General features: G+C 37.2%; 1 protein-coding gene across 2 annotated transcripts in view; it reads right to left on the minus strand.

Annotated features, from left to right (window-relative positions):
• Positions 1-3801: 3801 nt before the first annotated feature.
• ERBB4 (erb-b2 receptor tyrosine kinase 4) overlaps positions 3802-25425 on the minus strand; it is a 932247-nt gene continuing 910623 nt past the window's right edge. The window contains exons 26-28 of one of the 2 annotated variants that reach the window (XM_079783179.1): positions 12323-12370; positions 11219-11516; positions 3802-8200 (exon numbers count right to left, since the gene is read on the minus strand). In XM_079783179.1, the coding sequence (XP_079639305.1) occupies positions 7755-8200; positions 11219-11516; positions 12323-12370 (792 nt within the window). In that variant the 3' untranslated portion in view covers positions 3802-7754. The remainder of the gene's footprint in view (positions 8201-11218; positions 11517-12322; positions 12371-25425) is intronic. The other variant, XM_079783180.1, reaches the window with a different exon arrangement.

Genomic DNA, 25425 nt, shown 5'->3' on the forward strand with positions numbered 1-25425 from the left:
ATGATCAGTACGGAATGAGGCAAAGCAGGTCGCATTCTATAATTGCCTTGTACAGGTACAATTCTTTCCCAAGAGCCAAGAGAGGATCCTTGAGAACTAACTGAGAAGCCTAATTACAGAAATTTAAAAGACAGTGTGTCTCTCATTTTCAAATAACAACAGAAGTAGGGGGAAGGGAAAACAAAGGGGGTGAAGGGTTACAGAAGAAAAAAGATTAAGGGAAATTATACTAAAAATATACCTAACATTAAAAAAGTTAGTATGAGTTAAGTGCATAATCCTTCATAGATAAAATAGAAAAAAAATCAAAATAACATTTTACAACACACAATTGTCATATCCTATTGTGTAAGCGAGTGCAGAGGTTGAACATGTCACAATAGTGCTGAACACAGAATCACAAGTAATGTCAAAATTATAACTTCCAACCAAAAAGAAACAATCACAAGCCAATTACTTATATACAAATCAACCCTAAAGACAATTATGTTCCAAATAAAGATGTCCACAAAAGAAAATCAAAGCAACATTATCCTTATTTACAAATGCAACTAGCCATGTCTTTAACAAGCTATAAAAATACTATTCACATTTTCAAACATACAGTAGTATTTTTTGTTTATTTCAAAAGGCAGCTAACTTCGAACACTGGGGTTTAAATGAAACACTGATGGCTTACCAACTAGGTAATTTTGCACCCCTGTCCTTTGAAGGTACTTCATAAGAGAGAGGGCTTGTTTTCTCTTTACACGTTAAGAAGACAAGGAAATGAATACAAACGTATAAAATACCTTAAGCCTCTGTCTTTTTGGTAGTGTCTCCCTTTAACACCTGAACTGATCTTAGTCACTATGTTGATGTGTGTATGAGATGAGTGTCTGAGAGAAGATTCAACATGACATTTTTTTGTGCTATGAACTGTCTTACAGATTGGTCTCATTTTCATTTGATCTTGTTACAATGGTGCTCAAGAAAGACATGAACAACCAGTCATACCACGAGACAATGCAGTTGCGACATGCGGCAGTGCAAGTCCCTGGAGCTCACAACATGAGATGTAGACGCAACAGCCAGTGAGATGTGCATTCAAAGTTAGCTGCCCTTGCACAGCTGCTCAGTTTAGTAATCGACCCATTTAACAGCAGTACCAGTTTATGCTACATATTTCAAAGTACCTTACTTTAAAAGAACAGCTCACATATCTACATTTAGAAAATAACTTCCGTAGCTGATTACTGTAGTAACCCCAAAAGTGGATTACTACAGTAATTACTACAGTGGAGTGCTATGGTGCAGTCCCCTTCACTCCCTCCTCCCAGCCCCTGAGAGATCCAGAAATATACAGGAAAATGACTTCCACACGAGGGGAAACGCACAACCCTTCCTTAACTGAAAAATCTGGAAATGAGATCCAAAAATCAGGTTATGTCAATATATAGGATGTATGATTTGCTTTCCTTCAAAAGGCTACAGGCTGGGGCAAACTTTACACACCAGGGATAAAAATAGCAGTCAAGGCAAAGTGGCTTGGACCAGTTAGACTATTGCCTACAGGTATGAAACTTAGTTTTCTTATATTTGTATATTTGTACAAATATAACCATGTCTCATGATATGGGTCAAACTCGTTAGAGTCTTGGAAGAAAAATGTCCTTGGAGAGCATAAGCGGAGAAAGAATGGCAACCTCGCAGACAACATGAATTTCCATTACAGTGAAACTGCACTCATTACATATTTCTTAGATGCATGAATGAACTAACAAAAGATCACAGGAGATTCTCAAAGCTGAATAGCCTTTACCTTTTAGGATACTAAGACTCTTCATTTGAGGGGGAAAAATACAGCAGCTATACAATATTTGCCATCAGGAATAAAATAAGATAAAGTAAAAAAGTTAATGTGCTGGCAAAACTAACTTCTCAGTGATATGTAAGGTTTTCATGAAAAGAATAAATCTAAGACCCTACCAAGGGCATGTGCCCCTATGTGAGTTTCAAGATTCATCACGGGGCTGACTCATCTCAAATCCTACAGAGAAGGACATAGTAAAGGAATCAATCTTCATGGAAAAACATGAAGCAAAAATTAATATCACAAAGTATACTATGTGCAGTAATTTATTTGTACATAGTTCAAATCATGTCCAAATTGCTGGGATCTTTTATGAAAAAGTCAGGCATGTGAGAGCAGAGGCTAAGTCATTATTTCACAAAGCAGGGTGTGGGACCTCAGAGATCCACTATGGCTTAAGAGAGGAACAGCATCGAGAGGACCACTCCAAACTAGAGTGGGGGAGAAGTGAAGACAACGGAGGTGGTTGTGCCAGTGGGAAAGGAAAGAGGATGGTCTTTTCCTCTAAGGTCCAGAGAGAAATGAGCATTTCTGTGATACCTACCAAGGCAATCACTTCTAAAACTGAGGGTCAAAGGGTATTTTCCAGGGAAAGCATGAGAACACCCATGAAATGGGGGCTTAGAGTCTTTTCAGCTCATGATCAGAGAAGCATTTTCTTCTGCCCAAAATTTCACCTGGCTGGGAAGAGGTGAGGCAGGGGTCCGCAAACGTAGCACATCCTACATTTTTGCAAAATCAGGGGAATTTGAACAGAGTGTCTAAATTTTCTACTTATTTTTTTATGGGGACTTTTCTGTGAATGAACATAATAAAGCAGCCCATGGTGTTAAAAGCCACGTGTCCACACAAAGACACGGTTTTCCTGACCCAACAAGGTGCCCACCACAGCTTCATGGTGGTAACTGGAGAGACAACTGCTCTGCAAAGGCATGCCTGGGATTAGAATATTGTATTAATTCTACCCAGAAATATAAAACCTGGCCTCACTGCAATAGCTGTAATATTAAGGTCTCCACTGATCTCAGTATTTTAAATTATACCCACTCTATCCCTCTAATGCTATTCTTTCTTAAGCAAATGGCAATTAGAAGACATGAGTCTGCCTTTATGTATCGACATGGGTTCAAAGCGATCCTTCAAAATTCCATATACACGAGAGGCACAGCAGAATTCTCCGTCCATAGCATATACAGGAGTGAATTTATCTGATTTTTTTTTAACAACTAGCAGCTTACACACCTGGATTTCTTATTTGCTGTATTACACACCTGGATTTCTTATTTGCTGCATTACAAATCATCAGTCTAATAACTGGAGTCCAAAATAATGGAGATACAGCAGTTTGAAATGCTGGTGTTAGCATTTCTTTATTAGAATATTGTTCACTAATTCCTGTTTGTTTTGGGAAACCGGAGGTATCAAGGAAAAAGAAAGGACATGTCACAAATTAAATGTTTTGTTTGCTTAGTACATGGCACCACTCATTCTTTGACTCTGCCTAAGGTAATAGAACATTTACATTTCCCGGACTTCATTTGGAGACCTCTCACTTCAAGTCATAATCAACATATTTGCCTGTAAAACTCTTCAAGGTAGTGCTTGCAAAACAAATTTTAAAAATGTCTCTTTACACTTAGTACATTTTTATAAAGGTAAAGGAGTGAGAGTGTGAGAAAAGAATTAATTGTCGTTCTTTAAAGCAGTTTCACAAGTGGAACCAGCCCTCTCCATGCCTACTTTCAGTTACACCCAACAAACAGCGACTTTAAAGGGTAAACTTATGTTTCACTTTGCAAAATCCATCCTACACTCTCATATCCTGCGTTGTATTTTTTTACATTATATTCCGTGGTTAGTTATCTATCTTAATTTATTTAATAATATTAAAACCATTTAATGGCTGATGACCTAACTAAATCTACATCTTACAGCATTTTCATGGTCTGCCCAGTTATATACATGCTTTCGTGATCATCCTTCCTAGTACCTTATGAACTACATACACTAGTTAAATAATCAACATTTATAGATGGATGGGTAATTCAAGTTTTGAAATAAAGGTTAGATAGCTGGGAAAAAACTTGTATTTACATCCTTCCCTGTCGGGCTTAAAGAATTAAATTTTTCTTTTCACTTTCGACACTTCAAGAAGCACACCAATAGTCCCTCTCACTTCATATAGCAGCAGACCCTCACAGTCCTCTTAGGGTCTGTCCTTGGCATTGGGGATATTCCTGATCTTCATGCCATGTCCTGCCTTTAGAAGCTATTAGCACACATTATAACACGTCTTAGAAGAATACTCTCTTCTCCGAAGCTACAGATGATCATCCTTCTTGATATACTAAGAAAGAGTCCCATATTTTTACTTTGCATCTTTTAATATAATTTGAATATTTCATTTTTTTATGCTATTTCAAAATTATTACTAGAAAAAGAGCTCTCATCCTAACCTGTGCCACTAACATTTGGAAAACCAACCGCTGCTCAGCAGCCCAAGCACCTCAGCATGGTGCAGGATGCTTTGTGGTTCTGGGTCTACCCTGGTTTACAGAACATCTTTCCTCACCTGTCTAAGAAGTACTTCTTTAAACAACCTTTCCATTATACCGTTTTTCATACTTGAAAATAGGATTCCCTAAAGTAGATATAAACTACAAAATTGGGTGATTTAAAAAATATAGTTTGTGCAACTTTAATAGTAATTTTCTTCAAATTTACTGAATTGATTCTGCATATTAGCACGGATACATCTAGCCTCAGGAACATGATATTCCAATGCACCTTTCAGGCTTTGATTGGCATTGGAACATTACGCTCCACTGGGCTGACCAAGTTATTCTTTGGAACAAATGGAATTTTTCTTCTCCTTCTCATCCACTCTGAAATATGTTTTCCAAGGGGAACAAATATCTAACAAAAGGGAAACCCTAAAACAACTGAAATCAAGTATGTACTACAAAAAGCACTCAAAAGGAACAAGGACGTGGAGCTCTCATGAAACATTTTGGGTCATTTTAGATTATACTCACATCTATCTCCAGTTATTAGTGGAAGATTACCTGATGTCCAAGGGTCTCATGTTCTTAGGATGAAGGAGATTACATTCACTGGATACATTTCTATCACCTTAAGAGTAAAACAAATTATTGTTCTATCCTACAAAATAAATGATTGTGCTTTCCATATCACAAAAAAAACAACACATATGAATACTGTAAATCAAAAGAAAAAAAATCAAGCTCTAGTATTCAACCAGCGTGCTGTCAATGCTGAGTTGGTACAGATTTATCCAGAAGTTGGAGGCTGATATTTAAATTTTGATAAGTACTGAAGTGAGGTCCCCTTTTCCTGGAGACTCCTCTGAATGGGTGAGAGTGCTCTCAGCTGTCAGGCTGTGGCACCTGAATTATTCTTGGGAAATTTATGGTTGAACTTTACTAGAAAGGATCTCAGAAATCATTTCATTGCTTTTCCTCACTCTTTTAGCTTACCTCTCTTTTCAAAACCTAGAACAAAACTGATCCCAATGCCTCCAAGGTTCTTGGCCAAAGACCAACATCGACTGCTGATTAATGGTCAAGTTCGAATCCAGGCAGGCCAATAGGCCAGTGATGCAACATCCTTCTAGACCCGTTTGTGCTTAGAGGATAGCATTGAAACTATCCTATTTGTATATTTCAATAACTTGTAGGGTCTTTCATTTGTGTCTCAAATGAGTTCACTAGATTTTATAATGACTACTCACAAAAAGTTCATGCAATCTTATTCTTTAAATTTATGAAGAAATTCAAGTGTCATCCCAAATAAACTAGACTAAAATGTTTAAGTTAGGAATAATATTACATTTATCTCAGTATTTCCCACATAACACAGTGCTTTTAATAGACTCTAAATAAATATTAATTGAAAAAAATAAGTTGAAGGTATTAATGGATTTACATTTTCAAAATAAGCAGAAACCTAGATTTTTTTTTCTTTTGCATCCCCCACACCCCCACTCCAAACTCTCTGTTTTACCATTTGGAGATTTTTAGTCTAATTGCTCCTTATAATAAAGTCAAATTTGATCCCACACTGTCAACATTAGAAAAAAAATTTAAATCCAAATGACTTGGGATGGATTTTCCTAGAAAAGAGAGACATATCCAATTCTCCTGATAACTGACCTGAGGTTCCCTTTTTCTGGAGACTCATACCTACCAATTGTTCCCATTACTCATCTTAACTCAGCAGGTATTCTCTTGAAACAATACATAATAAAGATGGTCCTAGACTAGGATGCTGTGTTTGAAGAAAGGAGTTATTATATAAAGTATCAAAAGATTAGTATGTGGGATATTAAAATAATTACATGAGAATATTTTTCAGGTTTATTTACAAGTTTTGACCCAAGGACCTATCTATAAGCTGTGAATGCTTATCTTTCTTTTTTGTTATACCAATTTATGTGCAAAGAGTTACCTTCCCCTTATTATAAATAGAGTCTCATACTAGAAATTCCATGGAATTCAAGCCCATCCTTGCTTGCATTTCTTAATTTTCAATATACAAACTGGACAACTTTCCTTGCGTAGCAAATGTGATATCACATGTACATAACGTGCTGCCCCTGTCATCATAATCCCTGGATACTGTTCCAAAGTCCTAATTTGCTTGGTTTGGTATTTCCACAGTCTTTCTTTCTTTAAGCACTTTTTAAAAAAAATGTACTTAAATTAGCTATTTTGCTGGTTGCTTCCATATTGCTTCATTCAAAATCCAAAATGGAGTTCAGAAAGAGAACAAATAAAATTATAGTTTAAGTGCAAACTACATTTCCGAGTATCTGCCAGGTAGACATACCCAATCCAGTGTGTTTCTTCCAGTTCAATGGATTCCCCATTGGATAACCCCTGAAAATATCAGTAGTTTTCATGAACCACACAGAACTGTCTCTTAGTTTCCCTTCTTTTTTAACAATTACCAACTGCCTATCAAGTACTGTCATTTATGGAGAAGAAAACATTGAAGGATGAAAATGAATGGGGGTGGTGGTACATGTTCAATAGTGTAAAACTCAAAAGTGAGATTTGATGCTATATTTGACTAACATCTTGGCCTCCCTTTCTAATTTTAAAGACAATATATTTTAAATAGTGGCCATTCCACTTCCTTTTTTTAATTTCTGCCAATTTATAGCAATGCATAAAAAAGTCTTAGCCATTAGAAATTAAAGCCAAAAATAGGGGAGAAAGTAATAATATGAAGGACTAGAGCCAAGCAAAAACAAAAAGGAAAATAACAAATAAAAACACAAGAAAGCCCTCCACACATAATTACGTTATAACTCTGATGTAGATTCAGAAATGAAAGCTGAGTTAGCCACTCTTGCTTGTCAGGATAGAAACAGTGGGAGAAAGAAATTTGGATTCTCCATCTGTTATATTACATGTTATAGAAAAGGTTATCTTTTTTCTTATTCTAATGGAAAGGTTATTAGGGCTTTCAGGGATGCTGAAACTGTACACATCAGTTCCTGTAGACAGGAACAGATAGCATGGGTCTTTCAAGACTCTGCATTTAAAAAAAAAAAATAGAAAGAAATTCGAAAAAAGAAAAAAATTGGAAAACTAGTTTGACAGCCGGCAGTATTGCCTTACATTTGCTGGTTCTGTCTCCTGACCAACCCATGCAGAGAAATGAAGAAACAGTGTGGTTTTTCCTGTCTTTCTCTTTCAAGTCCTTCCTTCTAATGTTCAAGTTAGATAAGCACATAACTATCGTTGCATCTCTAGAGCTTCCCCTGGGAAGTTTCAAAACTACTGGCCTTGGGAGCAGAAGGGGGACCGTAAGAGAAAGAGTGGTGGCAGGGAAATTGGAGTGGGCATGTCTTTCCACCTTAAAACCCCTGTTGCGTCTACACCACAGTATTCCGGTGTCTGTAGGGTGGAGGAGGCAGCACAGTGCCTGGCTTCAACGAGAACTCAGAGAGGTATTCGGGATTCTCTGCCACGATCGGCCGGATCCGTCCATTTTGTTTATAAAAATAGGTTGTGCTGTACTCCTGCAGGTAGTCTGGGTGCTGGAGGGTGCTCCGAGGGGGCAGGCTGTGGTTCCAGTAGTCAGGGTTGTCGAACGCCTTCTTGGCCTTCTCTGGCACCGCCAGTACGGTGTTCCTCAGGTGCTCGGCATTCCCCAACGTGTTGGCAAAGGTGTTGAGGTACAGGGGCTCATTCACATACTCATCCTCTGCCTTGGGTGGGCCAGTGGAAGCATTGTGATATTCGGGATTATCCAAAGCTTGAAGGTCTCCGTTTTTTCTCCGGGAAACAAACGGGTTCTCCTCTACAGGGTTCAGATATTCTGACGGAATACGAAAGTATCAGTTAACGTCTACTGCCTGGAAAATGTTCATCAGAGCAAGGTTAAACAGAACGGCTAGCTGCTTTGTTCAGAACAGTAAAGCCATGAGTTCTCACAAAACTATTTTGTTGATTACTACTGTCATTAAAAAAAAAAAGAGAGAGAGTAAATGGGTTAAAATAAATGATAAGGACAAAACAAGACACCTGCAGGGCTGGTATCAGTGTTTCTGTCGCCTAGATTGTTCTTTTTCTGTCTAATTGCATTTGTCTCTCCCACATAGGGGGCCAGTTATCCAAACTTATGTTGGAAGATAAGACAACCTATAAGCGTTAAATAGCCTTTAAATATGGAGAAATCAGAATTTTTTAAAGGATAGTGAAAAATCTAAATATCTATAGCTGAATTCTACTCCAAGATCAATAGATAAAGTGAAAGAATAGCATTTTTAGCAAGTGAGGTTTACTGTGGTGCCTGTATAGTAACAAGGATTTGATTATAGATGTTCTCCAGAAAGCTTTATTCATAGGAAGAGTAACATCTAAGAAAACAAAACTCAACTCCTAAAACAAATCTGGTAGACATCTAACATGCTTCTAAAGTGACTTGCTTGCCAATACCTATGCTTAACAATAAAGTATAACAATTTCCAGTGGCTACTGATAATCACAAAATACCAAACTATTAGTTTGAATCATATAAAATGTCTCTATGATCCATTAGTGGATTTTTTTTTTCTGATTTAATCGAATAAATTGATCTAAAATAGGTACTGGCTCAGAATTTTTTAAAAATGCTAATTAATGTTGTTCTCCTCAAGTTTAATTCCTGTATATTATGACTATATATATAGACATAGTATCCAAATATATAGACCATATTTTTGTCTTGTCTTTTAGTATATACATAAAAATGACACTTAGCTATTCTTACTTTGCTGAGATGCCAACATTCTGAAATAAACTTTCAATCCCCCATACTTAGTTTGACATGTAGAGAAAAAAATCTCATCAACTCAGGGTTATTTTCCCCTGGATATAGGCCTACTGGATGTACTTAAGTATTTAGCATCATGTGCAAGTTAAAAGATGGTAATGAATATCTCATCATCATATACTACATGAATTACGGTTCAATAATGTACAAGGTACTCTCATTTCATCCTGCATCAATCCTGCGAAAAAGGAGGTACAAGCTGTATTTTTCCAGCTTTATAGGCAGAAAACAGAGATTCAATAATGTATGAAGGATACAATTAGCAATGAACTAGACTTCAGGTCTTCTAACTCCTCCTGAGTAATCATCTTGTTCTTCTGCACTGTTTTCATTATTGCCCCTATAGGAGTGGGGTGAACTTTACCTTTGATAAACTGTTTTAATTTGAAAGGGGCTCAAAGCTACTGTCATTTTAAGAAAAAATATATGAATAAACTTAAAAGGGAGCAGAAATTGTTTTCCCCCCCAGATTTCTGAACTTCTTCCTTAAAAGTAAAGGAATGTCTATACTAAAATGCTCTAGTCTTTGAGAACTACTAGTAAGCATTCCTTCTACAGAAACCTGGTCTCTTAGTATTCAGAGGCAAAATCTGAGGATGCTCTACAGTGAGTCTAACACACTGGCCACTCAGTGTATATGTATATTTTAATAGGCTATTTATAATGTGTATTTCACATTTTATAAAAGTGAATATTTCAGGACATAATGGGCCCTCATACAGAGTCTTAAAATACAGTTTACTGTTGACACTGAAGATGCTGAGACAGGATCATCAGTTTTGAATAACAATCATCTATTTTCTTTTTGTGATGCATTTAAGGTAGAAGGAAATAAGCTTTTGCAAAATGGAAATGTTGCTTGATTTGGGTGTTTAACATTTCCACCACTAACACTGTATACTAGTCCCCCCTCATCCATGGGAGATACGTCCCAAGACCCCCAGTGGATGCCTGAAAGTGTGGATAGTATAGATGAAAGTGTGCATAGTACGAAACCCTATATATATTACTGATTTTTACCTATAGATACATAACTTCTCACTTACAGAAAGAATTTTATAGCTTTTCGTTGGCATCCAAATTGCCAGCCTTTCTACTCTTGCACTTTGTAGAAATTATTAAGTAAATAAGGGATTACTTGAGCACCATCACTGTGATACAGTCGATCCATCTGAAAACCTAGATGGCTACTAAGTGACCAATGAGCCGAAAGTGTACTCAATATGGACACACATCCTGGGTGGGACAGAGCAGGGTGGCCTGAGACTTCATCACACTGCTCAGAACAGCACACACTTTAAAACATAAACTGTTTATTTCCGTCATTCTCCATTTGATCTTTTCAGACTGTGGTTCACCATGGGTAACTAAAAACATGGAAAACAAAACAGTAGATAAGAGGGAACCACTACGGTGCTTTATGAAACCACAAAGTATGGATATTTTTAAGATGGAACGGTATACATGTAAGTATATACAGGGCTAGGACTTTAATTTTTGAAATGTGTCAGAAGAAATCATATTTTTTTGTAATAAACTGGGTCATTTAAATGACACCACTTTAAAGAATCCACCAAATCTTTTTACTAGTGCCATTAAAATCTTTGGACACTTTTGCCAACAATCCCAATCTTTACGATCTCCACAATAAGTCCAATAAAACAATGGTTCTGAAATCTTGTGATATGCTAACACATCACTACTAACTCATTCAAATATTTCAATAACGATAGGTTTCAGTTAGTATTTCTCAGACTTGACCATGTTAAAAAATACCTCGGGATCTTGTTAAAATTCAGGCTCTTATCCAGGCAGGGCCTGAGACTCTGATTTCTAAAAAGCCATCACTGCCTCGGATGCTGCTGGTTCAGACAGTACAGCCTGGATGGCAGCAGCCCAGGTCTGTTTCTGGGTCACAAACGATGCATAGTCCAGTGCTTTGGCCATACCCCTTCTATACTTTGCTTATTTTGATGGATGTGAGTGTAGAACGGCAATCATTTCTGAACACCCTGTATGTACCTTGTTTGGGTTTGTCTCGCATAGGGGTCATGTAGCCTTCTTCATCCAGCTCCCCTCGTGGGCTCCGTTCCGGGGCAAACACTGTGGGGTCGGCACTGTACCTCTGGGTGCTGCTATCTTCTTGGACATGGGGTGCCACTGGCTTGCGTAGGGTGCCGTTGCAGCAGGCGTCATCAAAAATCTCGGCTGTGGCCCCCTGAGCCACGGGAGCTTCTGGGATGGTGCTGGTCGTGGCTCTGTAGGGCACGGGCACGCCCTGTTCTGCAGCGAAACCCCCATCTCGGTACACAAATTGGTTCTGTCAATAGTAGAGACACATTCGGACAACGGTCATTGTTAGGAATGGTCGTAAAAAATGAATGTTAAAAGCTAAAGGATATGGAAGCCCGTCTTTCAGAAAAATGTCAGGTTTTTGTTTGTTTGTTTGAATTTACCTTATTTTTCCCTAGTGGCTAATGGCTTTGAGTTACAGACTAATCACACCTAAAATTCCAATTTTTCTTAAAACTTAAGTCATGGAAAACAATTTGGAACTACATACAGTCTTTTGATATTACTAAGCACCTACCACCACATGATCTAATAAAACATATTTCACATTCCCCCCCCCACAGTTGCCCGTTTTTGATAGAAAATCCGAAGTGGATTTTCATGACATATAGCAACATGGTTAGTTATAGACAGTTGCCATTAAGAACAGAAGCACATTGGGGCCATTCGAATGGTGTTTCCTTACTGCATTCTACTCTGTAGTTGCTGTGACTGTGAGTCTCCAGTACCCAAATGGAGAATCAGCACTGAGAGTCTGACTTTGTAGCACAAAGTACACAACCTAACATCGCGGTAGTCAAGATAAACTCCTCACTAGAGATATAACTTAGGAGCCCAGGTAAAAATCAAAAGCTACTGTTGATGCATATCCCATTTTGGATTATCTGCTGAAATAATAGATATCTAAAAAGGTTGCTTCACAACCTATAGCAAATTCTTAACTTACTGTTGGCAAAGGCAAAATGAGGAAATTATGGGGAGACAAGAGAGAGGAAACATGGTAAGCAAAGACCAAAAATCCTAAAAGATGAAGGTTGATTGTGAGATACTTACTCCTGACATGGGGGTGTAGGCGGGAGGAGGGCTGTGTCCAATTTCACTCTAATAGGAAAGAAAAATGGAATGATGGATATAATAAGAGGTGATATGAATGAAAAAAAAAAAAGAAAGAAAAAGAAAAGCCACACGAGTCGTATGAACCAGAGAGGAAACCAGGCCCAACAGTGAAGTTTGCTAAAGGATAAAATTCTACGCACTTTGAACTACAAAGCAAGTTTATTGATGTGTTTTGAGGAGATTAAATATTTTAACTCAGTCCTTAAATAGGAAAATTATGTAGAAAAAGTAAAATTTTTAAATGGATTAAAAATTAAGTGGACAATGATTACTCCTCTGATTAGCCCTAGGAGAAAGGAAAAAACAGTAAATGATTAACTGTAATTTTAAACAAGGAAGATTTTCTTCATTAATGTTAAATAACTGAAATGGCCTCATAGCATTGCATTAACTTTTCTCTTATAAAAAGACAATTCTCTCAAAGAAGATAGAAATCGATTTCGATTTGCCAGGAATATTGTTTTTTTCTAACAACTTACATATATTTTTCACCATTTTGGCAACGGGTCAATTTCTTTTTCTTTTTTTTTTTTAAGTTACTGTTTAACTTTTATTTTATTTATTTATTTACTTTTAAAATATATTTTCATTGATTTCAGAGAGGAAGGGAGAGGGAGAGAGAGATAGGAACATCAATGATGAGAGAAATCATTGATCTGCTGCCCCCTGCACGCCCCCTACTGGGGATTGAGCCCACAACCAGGGCATGTGCCCTTGACTGGAATTGAACCTGGGACCCTTCAGTCCACAGGTCGATGCTCTATCCACTGAGCCAAACCGGCTAGGGCAAAGAGTTAATTTCTTAACCTCTCCTTATAAAAAGGTACATGATCTTTCTCTTCAGTCTTATTTTTGTTTTAATGTGAGACTTCGTTTTATTTTATTTTTTATGTTTTCATTGAGTTCAGCAAGGAAGGGAGAGAGATAGAAACATCAATGATGAGAGAGAATCATTGATTGGCTGCCTCCTGCACACTCCCTATGGGGAGGGGGATTGAGCCTGCAACTTGGGCATGTGCCCTTAGCTGGAATCGAACCTGGGACCCTTTAGTCCACAGGCCGATGCTCTATTCACTGAGCCAAACCGTCTAGGGCTCAGTCTTACTATTTTTAAAGCTAAGGAACAGCAGGAAATTTTAGAAAATTAATTTATTTCATTTATTTAGAATCAGTAAAATCACATTGCAATTAAAAAACAACAACAGCATAAAACAAGCCCTGGCTGGTGTGGCTCAGTTGCTTAAGCATCCTCCCATGCATGACCCAGGAGATTGCTGGTTTGATTCCTGGTCAGAGCACAAGGCTGGGTTGTGGGCTCCATCCCCAGTAAGGGTATGCAGGAGGCAACCAACCAATGTTTCTCTCTCATTGATGTTTCTATCTCTCTTTCCCCTCCTCTCTCTCTAAAATCAATAAAAAACATTTTAAAAGGAATAGCAAAAATATATATTTTCTTATAGTTCAATACACCATCCAGACTATGGGCTAAGTAAAAGTAGATATAAAAATAAAATAAAACATTAAAGACAATGTTCCTTAGCATAAGTAGAAGGGGTTGTATAAACACCAACTCTGTTTCTTAACAAAAAATTACATATAGAAATGTATTCATCAAACACATTGTTGAGAACCTACTGTCTACATGGCCAGGCACGTTTCTAGGCAGTGGACTTAACCGAGAAAATAAAACAGTTGATTTGATAAAACTTGTATTCTCTACAATTTGTCTTTGAATGAATAGAGACAACTAAACTAAACCTCAAGGACAAAAACATCTTGAAACATCAATGAAATATAGCTAACTATTATTCCAGGTCATTTTTTTTGGTACCATTTAGAGATTCATAAAACAATCTAAAAAGAATATGGTCTCATGGAGGTGAACTGTTTAATGTAAATTAGTAACTACTGAATAATATAATTCCTTTAACTTAGTCCACTGGACTAAAGGGAACAGTGAGTTTACATTTGAACTTCCCCACAACTGAGTCACTTACATGATGGCATAGAAAATATTTACTTCTTCCCTTCTCTGATAACAAAACTTAAGGACACATTAAAGATTGAGACATGGAAAGTTAGAGATATAATTAAAATGTAATGCCTAGAAGGTGGTATTCCACATTAAATAGACAGATTGCCTTATGATTTGCTAGAAGCTCTGAATTCCAGTCCCAATTACAGGTGATGTGGCCAGTCATGAAACCCTTCAGATCCTCATTTTCATTCTTGGCCTCTCTACCTCATTCTTAGTGCAGACAAAGTAAGTTAATGTTTACACCTGAACTTTGAAAGCTCTGCACATATGTAGAGAATATATAAAATTTAAATATTCACATCTGCTAAATCGGGTTTTTAAAGTCAAGCAATTAAAATGACAAAGCTATTCATCAAAAAGGCATTTAAAAAATGCTTACCTGTTCTACATTACTTTAAATATAGGTATTTTTTGCTAACTTTTAGAAAGACATGAAATAAAATATATTGTTCATATAATTTGAGAAAGGAATTTTGTATGTAGTCCAGTGATACACAAAACATATAGATGGTATGAGAAATACAACAATTGCCTGGTGGAACTTTATTGTATTACAACCCTTGCCTTGGTTTTACCCTATCATGAAACCCTCATCATTTAGCAAGCATTTAACAAAGATTTATTAATTCTCTAAAATAAAAGCACAGGAATGGTGGGAGATGCTGGAGGTGTCACGATGCACTAAGAAACACATGGTCACTGGCCTTTTGCAATTTACACTGTACTATCAAACATTACCTGAGATTATTAGAAGAAAAGGCGAGAAGGAAATGAGGCAGCAGTGGATTTATTTCAATTACATGATTACATATTGGAAGATAAGGTATAACAAAATATTAGTAATTACCAGTGTCCCTTTCACCTCTTACTTTGCAAGAGTTTCTGTACTAGGCAATGTCTGATTAGAATCACACTGAGGAAACAGCCTTGATTCTTCATCAGGAAATACTTTAATATCTATATTCATGATCTGGGCCTGACCATCTTCAGTTGTAAAGGCATCATATTAACAACTAGAGGCGTGTTGCATGAAGATTCATGCAATTGGCCTTCGTTCCCCTGGCTGCCGGCACCGGTTTTCCTCAGGCACCCAGGACCCCCTTCACTCTGGCCGCCGTCTTCTATCTTTGCTCCAGCCAGAGCCTTCAGTGTTTGCTCCGGCCAGAGCCTTCAGTCTTCTCTGCTCCAGCCAGAGCGCCGCTCCTGTAGCTCCCTCCGCCGCCCGCCCTCCCCCTCATAGCAGGCATCCCACCCTGTCAGGCCGCTCCGCGCCTGTGTATGCAAATTAACCCACCATCTTTGTTGGGTTAATTTGCATACTCACTCCTGATTGGCTGGTGGGTAGCATAGAGGTACGGTCAAGTTGCATATTTCTCTTTTATTAGTGTAGGTAAGTAGCCCTCATGCATAGTCTGTTCAGACACAGGAAGTGAGGTGCTGTCCTGTTGGAATGCACCCACTGTCCCTGCCCTGACAAGTCTTTCTGTGAGCAACTTGCCAACTCGATATCTGGATAGACTGCCAGATACCATCACAGGAATAGGAGCATCTTCATGCTTTTGCTACTTTTAAATGCTTTTTGTTACACTAAAATAGAAAAAATGCTAAGCAAAGCCCCTTTAGCATTCATTGTTTATTAGGATTATTGGCTGCTTTTTATGTTTGTGCTTCCATTTTTTTCCCTTTTTTCTCTTTACCATGATGAAAAGCACCTCATTCATTTCCCCCTGGAAGGGCAGTGCAGCTACAAGGGAACATCTGTGAGGCCAATTAGCTGGGCTGGGAATGTGATATAATTGTTGTTTAAATATATTTAAATTACATGTTAATCGCTATGTCATAATTTATGGGCTTTGAAAATAACTTCTTGTACTTGAGAGCCAAGCCAGATTTTACTTGGTTTTTTTTTTGTTGTTGTTGCTGTTTTTAGTTTTTGCAGCAAGTTCTTCTCATTGCCTGCCATCTCCCGCCCCCCAATTCCCCACACTTGAAGAGCTGAACTTTAATAGTGGAAAGAATGACAGCTGCAAGTAAATTGGTTGAGTAGAAATTAAGATCCCCACAGTCAGAATGAGCTGGAGTGACCTTAACGTTCTACCCAGAACAAAGCAGGGCCCTCCGTGAAAGGCTTTTGTTTTTCCCTTGTGCTGCTTTCCGCTGTCCGTCAAAGCCCAGCCTTGCAGACCTTCCGGAAGCAGCCTGGGTGCATCTGTTCAATCAGCTGGTGAGGGGAGCTGCGGTCAGCAGCGTGGAGAGAGTGGAGGTGGGTTATACGCTGGCAGGTGATAGGGAGAATTGTTTTCCTGGCGGGGCATTTGTAAGGGTGATGGAGAGAGTTAAATTTAATTTTGTTGCCATATCACTGGGACATTGTATGATGAACTTGGACTCAAATGCCAGAGGGTATAGAGAAGGCAAATGTCAGCATATATCAAATCCAGTGTGAAAAGCACTTTTACATACATCATGTCCTAAAATTTACTTTTTAGTTGAATGATCAAGATTTGAACCTGTCTTATTACATGCACTGTGTTTCTCATATTTATTGTTTTAATTAAAATGTTGTCTTGTTTAATATTGTTCTTGGGAAATTTTGAATTGTTAACCAGATGAACTGTGTCTTATGATTTTTTTAAAAAAAAAATCATACAAATCTATCTACTTACGGAACAAACAAAAACACAAGCTTAATGCCTGTCTTCCATCTAAATTAAACATGTTCTTAATGAGAGCCAGTTTTTTTAAATCTTCAGATAATTATTTCTATCAATATTAACCATAGGATTAAAGTTTCCAGGGCCAAGAAACACTCCAATCCTTTTAACTAAAATAAAATGTGTCTCTGTAAGATGTTGCTAACACATCACTACTAACTTATTACATAGACACTTCCCATATAGCAACTTATAAGGGTTCTCTATTTTATCCTCTCCGACATATATTCTTAACACTTTGGTGGGCATTTTTTTTTTTTACATTTTCTCAGGCCAGGTAGCTGATGGATTTAATGTTTTTTTGCATTATATACAACTAGAGGCCCGGTGCACGAAATTCGTGCATGGGGGGGGGAGGGTGTCCCTCAGCCCAGCCTTCACCCTCTCCGATCCAGGACTGCTGGCTCCCAACCGCTCGCCTGCCTGCCTGATTGCCCCTAACCGCTCTGTCTGCCAGCATGATCATCCCCTAACCACTCCCCTGCCAGCTTGATCAATGCCTAAATACTCCCCTGCCCACCTGGTCACCCCTAACTGCCCTCCCCTGCCAGCCTGGTCGCCCCTAACTGTCCTCCTCTGCAGGCCTGGTTGCCCTCCAACTCCTCTCCCCTGCTGGCCCAGTAACCCCTAACTGCCCTCCCTTGCCAGTCTGGTCACCCCCAACTTCCCTCCCCTTCAGGCCTGCTTCCGTCAATTGTCCTCCCCTGCAGGCCTGGTTCCTCCCAACTGCCCTCCCCTGCTGGCCTGATTGCCCACAACTGCCCTCCCCTGTTAGCCATCTTGTGGTGGCCATCTTGTGTCCACATGGGGGCGGCCATCTTTGATTACTTTGGGGCAACCATCTTGTGTATTGGCGTGATGGTCAATTTGCATATTACTCTTTTATTAGATAGGATTACACTTTGATTGGTTGAATGGCCGATGGGACACTTAGCATATTAGGCTTTTATTATACAGGATTCCTGATTCATGGCTCTATCTTTTTCCCTACTGAGTTCAACATATGAGTGTTTGAGACATCTAGATTTAGAATCTTCATTTTTCATAGAACAATCAGAAGAAAAAAACCAAAATGTGGCCATATACAAAACACCAGTAAGGACTGGGGTAAGCTTATTGAATCTAGGCATCTGGCTTACGCACACACACACACACACACACACACACACACACACACACATATATACTATACAAACGTATATATTTCACAAATGTCTTTTATCTACTTATGCTTATTTATTAATGTATTTATTTATCTATTTGGTTTAATTATGCAGAACACTGATTTTTTTTTACAGAAACTAGGTTTTTACTCTATAGACAAAAATAAGTAAATTAATATTAATGATATATAAAATATAATAATGATATATTATAAAAAATAAACAAGAAGATAATAATGACCTAATGATCCAGCTGAAGAAATATTAACTTGGGCTCTTATCTTTTTTCACTTTTCACTAACCCTAAAATATTTAATTTTTCTCAGATGTCTCATCCACTCTATTCCTGAAAATTATTTTTAATAAAGGAAAGGTATGCAAGGCATCAGTAAATATAAATGGGAGTCAATGGATTTTACAAGTTATGTCGACATGGTGCCTTTTATAAACATTAATAATTCCACTTTAAGTCTGTTCTTGAAGTTTCCTGAGTTATAATGTCTATTCTGTTTCATAGATGAATATATGACTTCTTTTAAGAAAACTGACAAGCGGGAAGGGAAACTAACACATATCATGTACCTACCATATGCAACAGACAATTTTAGGTTTTATTAATGTTTATAAAGTTTTAAGGTAACTATCATGATGAAAACATATGACTCCCTTTTTACAGATGAGAAGACTGAGGATCAGGAAAGTTAAAAGTTCTTCCCATGTACACACAGCTACAGGTGGCTATGTGAATCTATTACCCTTTCATTATGCCACATGTAGATTTTGACTTTTCTATTTTCTTCTTGCCCTCCTCCCTTTGTCCCTGAATAGTACCTGAATTCTTCTGTCAGGTAAGTTGTCATGGTTTTTCTTTTGGGGAAAAAATAATCTCAAGGAAAAATTTAAAAAACTCACTAGCCTTAGCTATAAAATACTGATAATGCTTTACAGCCTGGCCCCTTGAGCTTATTTTCATTTTAACTAACTATAGGATTTAGGCTGAAAAGGAAATGATAAGTAGAATGTTAAACGCTAATAGGAGATATATATATATATATATATATATATATATATATATATATATATGAAAAATATTCTTTCCTAATAGTTTTTTCTTATTGATCTAAAATCATAGTGATATCTACACTAATAAAAGAGAAATATGCAAATTGACTGTCCTACCACTACACCTTCCAGCCAATCAGGAATGAGTATGCAAATTAACTCAACAAAGATGGCAGTTAATTTGCATATGCAGGCGGGGAGCAGACTGAAGACAGTGTAGAAGGAAGCCAAGAGCTACAGAAGGGAGCGAGGCAGTGGAGAAGGGAGGGAGCGAGGCAGTGGAGACAGGAGGGAGCGAGGCAGCAGAGACGCAGGAAGCCCTATTCTTGCAGGAATCTTCCTGCAACGGGCCTTTAGTATATATATATATATATATATATATATATATATATATATATTCCCAAAAAATGTACACACACACTTTGAATAATTACAAATGCAGTGTTTATTAAAATACATTTTATTTACAAAAGTCAGCTATCAGCTATTAAAATGTGTATGCATTTTTTGGACACTCTGTATATATGTGTGTACACACACACACACACACACACACACACAATTTACCTACCTTGCCAGAGCAAAACCAACCCTGAAGCAGGTGGAAATTTTTTTTTTATCCTCACCCAAGGATATGTTTATTGATTTTAGAGAGAGGAAGGGAGAGTAGGACAAAGAGAGAGAGAGAGAGAGAGAGAGAGAGAGAGAGAGAGAGAGTGAGAGAGAGAGAGAGAAATTGCTGTTTAAGAGAAACATTGTGACAGGTTGCCTCCTGTATGTGTCCCAACTGGGGATCCAACCTGAAACCTACGTATGTGCTCTGACCAGGAATTGAACCCGCAACCTTTTGGTGTAAGGACAATGCTCCAACCTATTAAGCCACCCACCCAGAGTGGGAAATGGTTTGAAATAACTGGAGAGCACAAGTATTTTCTATGGCAGCATTCTTGCTTATGAATTTATAGTTCCTAGTCCAGGGCTTAGTCAATAAATTCCTTTTCCTGCTTCACCAAAAATAAGTAAGCTATTGTGTCCCCAGACAGCCATTCCTATACCCTTTTCAAATATCATAGAACAAGAGCATATTCCCTTTTAAAACATTCATGGCTAAATGAGTCAACAAAATGAAGGTGAAAATTCATCACTATATTTTTCTGCTTTAAATCTGTGCTCATATTATTTGATGAAGTAAAAAAAAACATAGTCAAAATAGAAAAGGTATAAAAATATGATTTCATATTAGTGCCAACATTCCTTAGCCTCATTCAAGATAAGCAATAAGAATTTTGTCACCATTCTTGAGATTAGTAATCACATGGAATTTATATCTCTTAACCCTGGTGTGAGTTTGAAACATTTTTGTTTGCTGGTTTCTGGCAACTTTCTTTTGCCTGTTACATTTCTTTTCACAGCCTGTTGTGATATTTGAACCTTTTCTTAATCATCTCTTACCTGCTAATTAACACATTCAGCTAGAACTTTAAGAAGGAATTATAAGCACTTCTGGAAGGTTTTCTTAAAGACCTCCCAGGAGTTCTTTTCAATTAAAGATGAAATGGCTTTTCCCCCCTAAAATTTAAACTTATTCTTAAGAATGTCTAGTTCAATTGCAATATCTTTTTTAAAAGTCAAAATAAAATTATTTAGCCTTTACTGTGTCCAAATTCTTGGGTAGGTTGGTTACGGCTTCAGTGAAGATTGAGGTTGTCTGTCATTCTGCTTGAGTGCTTTCTTTTATCCAACATCATGAACATTATTTTTGCAGATTTCTTAGTACATGAACAATACATTGAGGTTGGGAAACTTTTGAAGACAAAAATTCCATAGACCTGGAACAAGTGATCACATGAGGTCCTTCTATCTCTAGAATTGTATTCTGAAACTTTTGCCACGAAACAAGTGGCCATTAACAAATTCCTTAATCTCTTGGGCCCTCGGTTTATTTAACTCTGAAAAGAGGAATGGGGCAATAGAAAAGGTAATGAGAAAATTCACTTCCAACTATCAAATTGTTTGTATGTAAAATGAATATTTTTCCTTAAGCCCACAAAACTGATTATTAAATACTATAAAATGCTATTAGGATTAAAGCAAAGACATCTACAAATTTTTTTTGCATTAATGTACTTTCCAAAGTACAGTAATCACTCCCCCGCCTCTTTTTCTAAATGGAATATCTATAAAGTATCTTAGCCTACGTGCAACATATAGTTGTATGTTTTGGAAGGCAAGATTATGTTCGGCTGGTGACTTGTAAAAATATAATTTTTAAATAAAATGATTGAATTTAAAGTTTTAATTTGAGAGATGGAGATACCGATGCTAAGAAGGCAGGTTAATTTTCAAGGCACAGGAATGACCGTACTAGAGACAGGATTCCCTGAGTCCCCACCTTGTGTGCATCCCATTATACTTTACAGCCTCCAACTGGCATTTAATAAATGATAAAAAGTCAGTTTTGGAGTTTCTGAGGCACATTTTTTATGTTTTTAAGAAAAAAAAATTTTTTACTATACCTGATAGGATTGGCCTTAACCACTATGGTATCTGTTTTTAATTGAAAAACACATTGATATGCTTTTATAGTGAATTCGATGGAGCTTCTTTTTAAGACAGATATCACTTTTTCGTATTCAATATGTTATAAGTTTATTAAATGAAAGTAATACCTTAATAATACTAAATACTATACATTAAAGCTGTCTATACACAGATTAATTAAAAGCAGAATTTATTAAAATACTTTATTTACAAAACAGATTGCCTTCCATAGAGAGGGAATATGTTATTTAAATATATATATATATATATATAAAGCCTAAGAGACCGTTTCGATGGAATGACCGGAACAACCGGTCACTATGACCCACACTGAGCAGGCAGGCAGGTGAGCGGGTAGGAGTGAGCAGTCCCGATTGCAAGAGGGATGTCCAACTGTCGGATGTCTGACTGCAGGGATGGGGCCTAAACCGGCAGTCGGACATCCCCTGGGGGGTCCCAGATTGCAGGGGCGCATAAGCCAGGCTGAGGCTGAAGGACCACCCCCCCCCACCCACCCCCACCCCCCGTGCACGAATTTTGTGCAGTGGGCCTCTAGTTCTACCTATAAAAGCCAGTTATTAAAAAAAAAAAAGATATATACATTTTTACCTTAATGGTGAATGGTGTTTATGTCTGTCTAAAACTATAAAATGAGAGAAGGTATGGGGATTACAGAAATAGTTTTAAAAATTAAAGAATTTATAGGGCAGGTTTAAAAAGAAAAACAAAAAAACAAAAACATTCTGAATTTGAATGACATTACTTTAGAATTTACAATGCTATGCCTTGACTTGAGTATAATACAGGGTGGGCAAAAATAGATTTATAGTTGTTCATATGGAAAATAATACAATGATTAATAAATAATAATACAAGAATAAACTTTATGCTTCATGTACTCACAACTATAAAGCTAAATCTACTTTTGCCCCAGCATGTATGTTTTCTTTTGTACTACTGGTAAAGACTTATTTAGCATGGCTCAGTGGTTGAGGATCAACCTATGAACAAGGAATCACGTTTGATTCTAGGTCAGGGCACATATCTGGGTGTGGCTCAAGTGCAGGAGGCAGCCAATCAATGATTCTCTCTCATCATTGATGTTTCTTTCTCTCTCTCCCTTTCGCTTCCTCTCTGAAATCAATAAAAATATATTTTTAAAAAAACATTTAAATCACAATTTTAGGCTTTGTGTGTGTGCACATGTGTGTGTGTACACATATGTGTAGGTATTCATACACACACTAAGAAAATTAACAGCTTAAAACCAGATAGCAAAGGTATATTTACCCTACTCAAACTAAAACATTTTCTTTTATAGGATGTTAGCTCATTTGTGAGCTTGTATTTGCTTTGTTTTTCCATTCTTCACATGTGGATATTATTTATCAGTGAATGACTCTTGCTCACTAAAACACTATGTATGAGAGTGTTCAACTTAGAAGTATTTCTTTAGTGGTTATTTGTAGTCATTTTATTTACTTGCAAGTAATAAGGCAATAGTAAAATATTCCATATTTTAACCTCCCCCTTAGCAATAATCTAAGCTCGAGAAGTTTTATTGTATTTTCAAAATAACAATGACAGTTTTTAGACTAACCTAAATTAAGAGAATGTAAAAATTATGAGGAGCATAGTTTGTGTAGTGAGAGATAGAAAACAAATAATATAGAAAATAGAATTGCAAATTTTATAAAACAAAATTTGGCATTTAAATTGATTCCGTGTCTTATATGATAGGTGTTGGCAACAAACAAACAATTTAACATAATACAGATAAGGTTTTCAGTGTTCATGTCATTTCAGTATGGACCAGACTGGAAATATCTTCAGTTATGATAGTTTTATGCAAATTGTTTACCATATGAAAAGTTAATTTGTAACAATGGCTGATTCATCTAACTACTGCTCTTTAAGCTACCAGGTGGCACAGCTGTTGATGTAAGTAGCAAGACTTCCAACAGTCCACCTGGAATTAGGACAGCTGGTTGGGGTGAGCTGATCTGAATAATATACTGTGGATACTTGGGTACAGCTACTGACAGAGCAAACAGCACATGGCTGTCCCATCATCCCAGAGCAAACACCAGTTACATTTCACAGAAACAGGCTGGTATTTACAACTGATTTGAGCCAAAATGAATATCGGATTGAAGGAAGCAGCCCAAGAGAAAAAAGCTCTTCCCAAAGCCCCCAAATATCATTTTGCTGCATATAAAAAGGAAAAAGAAAAGACACAAAGAACTCCTTCATCTATTTGTAAAACACTTTGGAATTTCCTAAAATAAAAAAATGACCAATACTTTCTTAGTTTTCTATTTATATTCTAGATTAGCCAAGACCACGGTCATAATAATTTCCCTTTAAGTTCTAAAATGGCTAAAACTTTAATAAAGAAATATAAAGGAGGCAAGCTATAAAATAGACCTGAAACAAGAGAATCCAGTTTAAATCTAACATGGATGCCAGAAATCACTGAATCACATTCTATTTTCAGCTAAGGTAATAGAGATGACAAGTGGTTTTGTTTTTTTTTTCTCAAGCTCACACAGAAATCAATAGGCTTAATTAGAAAAACATTTTATGGTTTACTATGGCTAGGAAAAAAATCTACTTGATATAACTAGATTAAGTTTGCCTAACTGAGTTAAGGGCAACCCAGGTGAAACTCTAAAGCAGGTGAAGTCTGATCTCAACATTTCCTCTCCAGGGTTGACTTCTCAGTTGCAGGCCCATGAGTCTTGACTTATCCCTAACAGACTCCAGAGCCCACTGATTGCTGCCCTAGTTCTATAGGAAATGTGACTATATCTATTATTGTCTTCCTACCAAAGATGGAACATTTTGAGTCAGTAACTCACTTCAAAATGGTCCTCGCTTACTACACTCTTATCCTTCAGGGATTTGCCTCTAGCTGGACACAGCACATCCATTTATTCTGATTAATTTGGGAAATATTTCTCATATTGGTGTTAGATCATAATGACCCTGCATCAGGTAACACTGAACAAATGAATATCAATTTTTACCCATATAATTAGCTGTTGGCCTGACTTCTCAATTGGAATGTTCCATAGCATTTCTAGTGTCACATTTCCAAAACTAAAATGAACATCTCTTTTCCCTACACCAAATCAAATTATCTTATCTTTCTTGGCTTGGTGAATGGTATCAACCACTTATCTACTTGTACTAGTCAAATATCTTAGTTTCATCTTTGACTCCTCTGTTTCACTTTTCCTTTCTAAGCATCCAAGGTCTACCCCTTCGAATGTCTTAACACCTTGAGAACCCAGCAATTCTCTCCATCTACATTCACACTATCTCAGTTATGGCTAAAGTGTTATTCAATTTTTATTCTAACAGTAATACTTTGAGTGTAAAAAAGTGCTATTAATGATTAAACCAGGATAATAGGAGCAAACCATGACTCTCTAGTATGTGATAAACTTAATTATGACATAATTTCTTAACTAGAGTATCTTAATAGCTGCTCAACGGGTCTCCTCAACCTTGCTCTTT

Source organism: Cnephaeus nilssonii, assembly GCF_951640355.1.
Source record: "Cnephaeus nilssonii genome assembly, chromosome: 10".
Lineage (NCBI taxonomy): Eukaryota > Metazoa > Chordata > Mammalia > Chiroptera > Vespertilionidae > Cnephaeus > Cnephaeus nilssonii.